The sequence below is a fragment of the Triticum aestivum genome, chromosome 6A (assembly GCF_018294505.1).
Source record: "Triticum aestivum cultivar Chinese Spring chromosome 6A, IWGSC CS RefSeq v2.1, whole genome shotgun sequence".
Classification (NCBI taxonomy): Eukaryota; Viridiplantae; Streptophyta; class Magnoliopsida; order Poales; family Poaceae; genus Triticum; species Triticum aestivum.
The window spans coordinates 433,746,192-433,755,558 of record NC_057809.1 but is presented as its reverse complement, the minus strand read 5'-3'; the positions used below and the strand labels follow the sequence as shown (position 1 = coordinate 433,755,558).

The window sequence follows — 9,367 nt, the reverse complement described above, 5'->3', positions numbered from 1 at the left end:
GATTACAACGGTGAGGATGGCCAAACTGTGGACTTTGTCCCCTATGCAAACAAGTCCAAGAGTCCGCCTCCCATCTCCTCTTCCAGTGTAGGTTCACTACCCGTGTCTGGCATGCGGTGGTCGCCTGGCTCGGCATGCAGGACCACTCGCCACTGATTTGGCGCCATGAAGACACGGTTCAAGATTGGTGGCTTAAGACGATAAACTCTGGAGGGCACATCAAGAAAGCCGCTGCCTCTGTTTTGATGCTTGTCATGTGGGAAATGTGGAAAGAGCGGAACGCAAGAGTCTTTCGCAACACGGCTTCACCGACCACCATTATTGTTGCCAAGATCAAAGAGGAGGCCAATCTTTGGGCGTTGGCGGGAGCCAACCACCTGAGTGCGCTTATGTCGCGAGAGTAATCTTTCTTTCTTGCCGCTCTGCGGCTCTTGTCTAAACCTTCTCCTTAATTAATGAAAATGGCAAGCCTTTTGCCTTGTTTCAAAAAAAAAAAATATTTCCGGCCCAAAATTGTGTCTGGAATGCGTCGGCGCGGACGCGAAGCGGACGCGCCGCGCGTCTCCTCGCCGTCCGCCGCGTCGCCACCTGGAACAGGGCGTTCCCCTGGGCCGGCCCTGCGCCGACATTGATCGACCTCACCGGTCCCGACGCAGCCGCCGCCACCGACGAGGACGTTTAGGGCAGCGCGTCATCTAGTTTTTAGTGTTTTAATTAATGTAATGTGGACTTTCACCGGCCTTCGTGGCCGGCTTTTATGTTTAACTAAATGCATGTATTTATTTTCAAACAGTTCGCAATATATTTTTTTGGCGCGCCGACGAAATGGGTCGGGCCAGCGTTAGGCGTCCGCGCCGACCCAAACACAACGCCAGACGTTTGTGTCCGCCAGACCGATCTAAACGAACAAAAAACGGACAAAAACGTTGTCCGTTTAGATCGGCCCGTTGGAGTTGCTCTTACTGGAAAGTTTGACTGATTCCAGGTCTTCGATGTAGCAGCGGTCAAGCTAAGATAAGGCGTTGGAATTTCAGATGAGATGCATGTGTGTGGATGTGAGGATGCGGCAAATGTGTTTTTAAACACCTGGGCCATGAGCCAGCTGAGCATCCAACGCACACGCACCCGCACACTTCACAGCTCGCACACCGCCACCCGGCAAAACCAAAGCAGAAACGGTTCCCGTACTGTTCTGCTCCCCCGGTCGAGCAGAGGTGCGTACCCTCTCTCTCTCTCTCTCTCTGATTACGTATCTCTTTTGGCTTGTATCTTGCTGTCAGACTTGTGGGTGACATTTGCTAAAGTTACTCGATTGCGCTTCAAATAACTGAGCGCTAGTCCTCGATGTTAGCACACGTATTGTTCGTTCATAGCTGCTCACAGCATATGGGCGCAACGTTTGTCCGCTAGTAAACATGCAGTTCATAACTTGCCACCAAATTTATGACCAGTTTTGCAGGTGACCAGGGCCTCATGCGTTCTCCCAAGCAACCGGCGAAGCTCGTCATGCTTTTACTGTTGGCACTGCTGCTGCTCTGTAACGGAGTTGGCAACGTCCATTGCACAAGGATCCACGAGAACAGCGTCGATCTGCACGCGCTGCTAGACTTCAAGCAGGGCATCAACAATCCTCAGGAAGCCTTGAGCAATTGGAGCACCACCACCCACTTCTGTCGATGGAATGGTGTCATCTGCACCACGACACGGCCGTTTCGTGTCTTGTCGCTTATACTCACTGAATTGGACTTAGCAGGCCAAATCAGCTCCTCTCTTGGAAACTTAACCTTCCTTGAAACGCTTGACCTTTCATATAATAACTTCGTTGGTCCCTTACCTGTCCTTGGCCATCTCCAACAACTCCAGACACTTTCTCTGAACAACAACAGGTTAAATGGGATGATTCCTGATTCACTTACCAACTGTTCCAGCTTGGACACTTTAGATCTCTCTGTAAACTTCCTAGTGGGTCCAATTCCTCCGAATTTGGACTTGCTTTCAAATCTTACTTACTTAGATCTCTCTAGTAACATGCTAGTGGGTCAAATTCCTCCGAAACTAGTTTCTCTATCAAAGCTGGTCACATTAGATCTCTCCCATAACATGCTAGTTGGTCCAATTCCTCCGAATCTGGACTTGCTTTCAAATCTGACTTACTTAGATCTATCTAGAAACTTGCTAGTGGGTCAAATTCCTCTGAAAATAGTTTCTCTACCAAAGCTGGCCACATTAGATCTCTCTACTAACATGCTAGTGGGTCAAATTCCTCCGAAGTTAGGCTTTGTTTCAAGTCTAGAATACTTCAGTTTGGCATCAAACAAACTCGAGGGAAGCATTCCTAATGAGCTTGGGCAATTGCCTAGTTTACAATACTTGCTCCTGGGAGAAAATAATCTTTCAGGTGAATTCCCGCATTCCATCTTGAACAGAAACCTTTCTGTTTCTCTCCTATATCTAGGCTTGGAGCTGAATATGCTAGGCAAGGTATTGCCACCTAATATAGGTGACCTTCGGGGTCTCGTACACCTTACAATGAGTGGCAACATGTTTGAAGGGCACATCCCAGCTTCCCTAGGCAACGCCACAGGATTAAAAGTAATAGACTTATCAGCTAACAATTTCACCGGGCAAATTCCTAACTCTTTTGGAAAGCTCTCAAATCTGACTAATCTAAACCTTCAGTATAACCAGCTTGAAACAAGGGACTGGGAATTCTTCAATGCATTGACGAACTGTCGTTCTCTAAACTCACTCTCACTGGGTTTCAACCAGCTGCAGGGATCTATACCGCAGTCTGTCGGTAACCTATCCAACAAACTAGAAAAACTTACTTTGACTCAAAATAGCTTATCAGGACAAGTACCCCAGAGCATCGGCAACCTTAGTGCATTAAATCAACTGGCACTAGGTATAAACAACTTAAGCGGCACAATAGAAGGATGGATTGGAAACCTAAAAGGCCTTGAAGGATTAACTCTCCGCTCAAACCGCTTCACCGGCCAAATCCCACCCTCTATTAGCAATCTTACTCGGTTGATAAATCTTTATCTCTATGATAATCAATTCGAGGGCCTCATACCCCCCAGCCTGGGAAACCTCCCACTCACACAGCTAGTCCTTAGCTCTAACAATCTTTACGGGTACATACCACCCAGCTTAGGAAGCCTCCAACAGCTTACGTCATTGAATCTTAGCCACAATAATCTCCAAGGTGAGATACCTCAGATTAGCGCCCTTAAGCAACTCACTACTTTAGATCTTTCTTCAAATAAGCTCACAGGGAGTATTCCAGATTCTTTGGGCCAATGTTACGGCTTACGGAGTCTGCAAATGGACCAAAACTTTCTGTCAGGAAACATCCCAATAGCCTTTGGCAAACTGTTGTCTCTGAGTATACTAAATCTATCACACAACAACTTGTCAGGCACCATCCCGTCGGCTCTAAACAAACTAGAGTTCCTAAACCATCTTGACCTTTCATATAATCATCTTGAAGGAAAAATACCCAGAGATGGAGCATTCGAAAATGCTACGGCTGTTTCACTTGAGAACAATTGGGGGCTCTGCGGAGGCGCCGTGGATCTTCACATGGCTTCATGCACAACCATTTCCAAGAAAGAAGAGGAGAGACGATACCGTTTGATTAAAGTATTGATTCCAATATTTGGATTCTTGTCACTGGTACTGTTGATCTACTTTGTACTCCTTGAGAAGAAGATGCGAAGGGCAAATGATACATCAGCTTCATTAGGCGAGAATTTTCTGAAGGTTTCTTATGCGGATCTAGCACAAGCCACATCAAACTTCTCTGAATCTAACCTGGTTGGGAGAGGAGGTTATGGCTCTGTCTATCGCGGAAAGTTAAAGGATTCTAAGGTGGAAGTGGCCGTCAAGGTTTTTGATCTTGAAATGCATGGAGCTGAGAGAAGCTTTCTGAAAGAATGCGAGGCACTGCGAAGCATTCAGCATAGAAATCTTCTTCCCATCATAACTGCTTGCTCGACGGTAGACAATACAGGCAATGTTTTCAAAGCTTTAGTTTATGAGTTCATGCCTAATGGGAACCTAGACACATGGCTGCATCACAGAGAGGACGGGAAGGCTCATAAACATTTAAGCTTAGCTCAAAGATTAGACATAGCTGTTAACATGGCTGACGCACTGGATTATCTACACCATGACTGCGGAAGACCCACCATCCATTGTGACCTGAAGCCCAGCAACATTCTTCTGGATGATGATATGACCGCTCTTTTAGGAGACTTTGGTATTGCAAGTTTTTACCAAGATTCCAGGTCAACATCACCTGGTTCAGTGAGTTCATCATCAGTCGGTATGAAGGGTACTATTGGATATATTGGTCCAGGTATGTTTATGTTGGTTTCTTGTCATACCTTCAGTACATCTCAGGCAATCCAATACTTCAATACATAACTGTATCTTATACATGTATCTCTCTTTAGAGTACGCGGGAGGTGGCCGCCATGCATCAACTTGCGGAGATGTTTACGGTTTTGGGATAATACTGCTGGAAATGATGACCGGAAAAAGACCAACAGATCCATTGTTCAAGGATGGAGTTAGCATTGTCGACTTTGTGGAGAGCAACTTTCCACATGAAATAGTTCGTGTCATTGATGCTAATCTCAGTGAAGAATGCAAGGACATTGCTCAATCAAAGAAGATTTCAGAAAATTCAGTTCATCAATGTTTGCTATCTGTGCTGCAACTAGCACTTTCCTGTACGCACCCAGTACCAGGCGAAAGAATGAATATGAAAGTGGTGGCCAGCAAAATGCATGCAATTAAAACATCCTATGGGGGCTGCAATGCGCAAGAGTGAAGAGTGTCCTTCACTAGAATTAGAGTGACTGCGAACGTGCTATGTAAGTGTAACATTGTAACCAGCATAATGAATCTGTAGTGTACACTTACATGTGTGTACGTATATATATTTAATATATTTTGTGTACTCCTCGGAGTATATGTACGCCTATATTTAATACCAGAACGGTCAAGCCATGGACAGACGCTGGGGCAATCAGAGGAATACCAGAACGGTCAAGCCATGGACAGACCAGAGATGAAAGGACGAGATGATTTCTTGGAAGGAGAGGACCAGGAGGAAGAGAAAGAGATGGAACTTGCTAAGGTCAATCTGGAGGAGGCCGGTGTGTTCCAGGACCAAGTGTTCGACAATAAGAACGTGCAGAAGCATGTTGAGGAGGTGGACGATGAGGACCTCATGGAAGGTATGGAGGCAACCGACCCAGGGGCCGCCGGTCAACTGACGGGGCCAAGTGTGGCGCCCCGTCAGGAGCAATGAATTCCATAGTGTGGAACTGCCGTGGTGCGGGGAACGCCTCGACAGTTCGCGACATCGTGGCTCTGACTCGAGCCCATTCCCCAAGTATGGTTTTCTTATGTGAAACTAGACAGCAAAAGGATAAGATGTATCGTCTTCGTAACAGAATTGGTCTACGTGGCTTTGAAGGAGTTAGTAGTGAGGGTAATAGTGGAGGTCTAGCCTTGTTTTGGGATGAGTCCTTGTACGTTGATATGTTCGGTTGCCTGCTGATGATCAAGTGTGCAGAATTACCTTTACATATGGGGAGCCGAGAACAGAGAATAGACATTTGATGTGGGAGGGGATGAAAAGATTAAAGGCTCATGATGATTTACCATGGCTGGTGGTAGGTGACTTCAATGAAGTATTGTGGGATTATGAACATCTGTCGGAAACACCTAGATCACATGGGCAGATGATTGCCTTCCGAGATGTACTAGAAGCTTGTGATTTATCTGATTTGGGCTTTTCCGGGTACCCTTTCACTTATGACAATAAGCGTAGCGGCAGAGCAAATGTTCAGGTAAGGCTTGATAGGGCGACCGCTGATCACAAGTGGAGATTCAAGTTCCCGGAGGCGTCGGTCAAGCACTTGGTATCCTCCTGCTCAGACCATCTCCCACTCTTGGTGCGTTGTGTGCCGGAGTCCGGAGGGAGGACTAGGTACGTGCGGCGGTATGAGGTGATGTGGGAAAGAGAGGCTGCCTTGGATGAGGTGATTGCACAAGCTTGGCATGAGGGTGGTACTAAGCATGGGTTGCAGGATATTAAGTTAGCACTGGACAAAGTGATGGAAAAGTTGCATAAGTGGAGTCATAAGAAGTTTGGAAATCTGAGTAAAGAGATTGAAAAATCAAGGTCCAGGCTTGAGGAGCTTATGCATATGAATGCAGACCGCAGTGAGATACACAAGGAGTCTGATCATCTAGAGGAATTGTTGTACAGAGAGGAAATGTTATGGAGACAGAGATCTCGCATTGATTGACTTAAAGAGGGAGACCGCAATACCCAATTTTTTCATAGGCGAGCTGTGTGGAGAGTTAGAAAAAACAATATAAAAAGGCTTGTGGATAGCTCCGGGGTGGTGCATACAGATCAGAATTTATGGAAGGTATGGCCCTGGACTATTTTCAAAACCTCTTTACAGCTGATGCCTCTCTAAATGCAGATAATGCGGTGCCCTTGTTTGCTCGAGCTATCACTGATGAGATGAATGAACGACTTTGCTCTACCTTCACTGATAAGGAGATAGGTGATGCTATGTTTCAGATTGGGCCTCTAAAGGCACCGGGTCCGGACGGTTTTCCAGCTTGATTTTTTCAGAAACACTGGGCTATTATGAAGGAGGATGTTATCTCAGCTGTGCGGTTATTCTTTGAGTCGGGACACATGCCAGAGGGGGTGAATATGACAACCATAGTGCTGATTCCAAAGATTGATGAACCAAGTAAGTTGTCAGATTTCCGTCCCATAAGTCTATGCAACGTGATTTATAAGGTGATTGCAAAGTGTCTGGTCAACAGGTTGAGGCCCCTGCTTGGTGAGCTAATTTCACCAGAGCAGAGTGCCTTTGTCCCAGGTAGACTCATTACAGATAATGCGTTCATTGCTTTCGAGTGTACTCATTTTATTCGGCATGAGAAAAACCCGGACAAAATTTTTTGTGCCTATAAGCTGGACTTGTCCAAGGCGTATGACCGGGTGGATTGGATTTTCCTGGAGCGAGTGATGCAACAGTTGGGTTTCGATCATCGATGGGTGAAATGGATAATGTCATGTGTCACCTCGGTGAGATACACTGTCAAAATTAATGGAGCCTACTCGGATTCATTTGCACCGTCGCGAGGGCTACGGCAGGGAGATCCTTTATCACCATTCTTATTTTTGTTTATTGTGGACGGCCTAGCAGCACTGCTTAAGGAGAAGGAGAGGGAGTCTCATATTACGCCTCTGAAAGTGTGCCCGCGGGCACCAGGGATTTCCCATCTCCTTTTTGCGGACAATACTCTCCTATTTTTTCGTGCTACAGAACGAGAAGCATTGCAGGTTAAAGGTGTTCTGGATATGTTTGCTAGTGCAACATGGCAACTTATTAATCTACAGAAGTGCTCAATTTTGTCTGGGGAACACTGCCGACAGGGAGATAAAGAAGATGTGATCCGTGTCCTTGATGTTCAGAATGTTAGCTTTGAGGAGAAATATTTAGCCCTCCCCACACCTATGGGGCGCATGTCCAAGGGACGGTTCGAGAACATCCAACAGAAGTTTACTAAGAGATTTGTTACATGGTGCGAGTCAATGGCGCAGAGTGGAAAAGAAGTTCTTATCAAATCCATTGCTCAAGCCCTGCCAACTTATTTGATGAGTGTATTCAGGCTTCCAGAATCAACATGCGATGACCTCACATGGATGGTTCGGAATTTTTGGTGGGGAGCGGAAAAGGGAAGACGGAAAACGCACTGGCGAGCATGGGAGAAACTGATTCAACCCAAGTCACACGGTGGAATGGGATTCAGGGAGTTCTGGCTGTTCAATCAAGCTTTGCTAGCACGTCAGGCATGGCGTATTCTGAATTTCCCGGACAGTCTATGCTCTCAAGTATTGAAGGCCAAGTACTTTCCATCGGGTAATCTTGAGGACACGGTGTTCCCTAGTAGTACTTCACAAACGTGGCAATCGATAGTGCATGGACTGGAACTTATAAAACGTGGTATCATCTGGAGAGTTGGCAACGGACAGTCCATACGTATATGGAGAGATCGATGGATACCAATTTATGGTAAACCAATCACGAAACAGGGACGTTGCAGGTTGAGGCGAGTTTCTGAGCTTCTGGATGAGAGAGGTGATTGGCGCCTTGACCTCCTCCATCAATATTTTTTACCTGCAGATATTAATCAGATAATCAAAATTCGCACTTCGCCTCGGCTTGGTGCGGATGTCCTGGCATGGGAACCAGAACGGAATGGTATTTTCTCTGTCCGGAGCGCGTATCGGCTGGCTCTCGATGATCGTCTTCGTCAATCTTCAATCGCGGCGAGCAGGGCACCGGATGGGCGACGAGCCATCTGGGCTTTATTATGGAGGTGCCCTGCTTCTCCGAAGGTGCGTGTGTTTACGTGGCGTGTGGCTACTGATTGTTTACCCACTTGGACTAATAAGCACTATTGTAAACTTGAAGTCTCTAATCTGTGCCCATTGTGTGCTATCGAACCGGAGGACACATTGCATGCTCTATGTAGATGCCCACCAGCAGTCGAGCTGTGGCGAGAAATGGCAAAACAATGGGACATTCCAGACGTCCGGAGGCTAGTGAACACAGGGACGGATTGGCTCCTCCAGGTGTTGGCGGAGCTGTCAGAGGAAGGGCGCTTGTGTACGCTGATGACACTATGGAGATGCTGGCATGTGCGCAATGAGATCGTCCACAACAAACGTCCGCCACCCATCAAGGTGTCGACCCGGTTTCTCTCTAGTTACATTACCTCCCTGCTAGTCGTACAAGCCAGCCCTCATGCTGATCATGTCAAAGGTAAAATGGGAGCCGATCAACTAAGCAAGAACAGCCCGTTATTACATGTGCGCTGGGAGCGGAAGAAGCTTGCCTGGGAGCCTCCGCCGATGGGCTGGGTGGCGTTGAGCATTGATGGTTCTTTTTCGGAAGTGGACAACACAGCAGGAGCTGGCATGGTGCTTAGCAGCGGCGAATCTAGAAAGAAAATGAAGGGTGGGCTCAAAGTTTACGCCAAGAAAACTAAACGCTACTCTGAAGAAAAAAGATGATTATCTCCAAATCCATCTGTCCAAGTAAGCTCAAACGTTCCCAGATTACTACTAGGAACACGTACTATTTAACTGAATTTTTCAGATTTTTTGAAAAATATGAATTTTTGAACAAAAACTTGAATCTGTTTAGCAAAAATAGCCCTTATCTCATAATCCGGTCGTCAAAATAAGCTCAAACTTTCCCAGATTACTACTTGGAACATGTACTATTTAACTGAATTTTTTTTCAGATTTTTT

The 9,367-nt window shown here is 46.4% G+C and overlaps 1 protein-coding gene across 3 annotated transcripts; it reads left to right on the top strand.

The window, feature by feature from the left end:
- The first annotated feature begins 1,107 nt into the window (after positions 1–1,107).
- On the top strand, positions 1,108–5,821 carry LOC123127771 (receptor kinase-like protein Xa21). 3 transcript variants are annotated; one of them, XM_044547608.1, is made up of 4 exons: positions 1,117–1,214; positions 1,460–4,363; positions 4,461–4,883; positions 5,007–5,821. In XM_044547608.1, the coding sequence occupies exons 2-3, from the start codon at positions 1,474–1,476 to the stop codon at positions 4,838–4,840; spliced, it is 3,270 nt and encodes a 1,089-aa protein (XP_044403543.1). In that variant the 5' UTR covers positions 1,117–1,214; positions 1,460–1,473; the 3' UTR covers positions 4,841–4,883; positions 5,007–5,821. The 3 variants fall into 3 exon arrangements, with proteins under 3 accessions (XP_044403541.1, XP_044403543.1, XP_044403542.1); XM_044547606.1 differs by having other exon boundaries at positions 1,108–1,214; positions 1,452–4,363; positions 4,461–5,821; XM_044547607.1 differs by having other exon boundaries at positions 4,461–5,821.
- Positions 5,822–9,367: the final 3,546 nt, after the last annotated feature.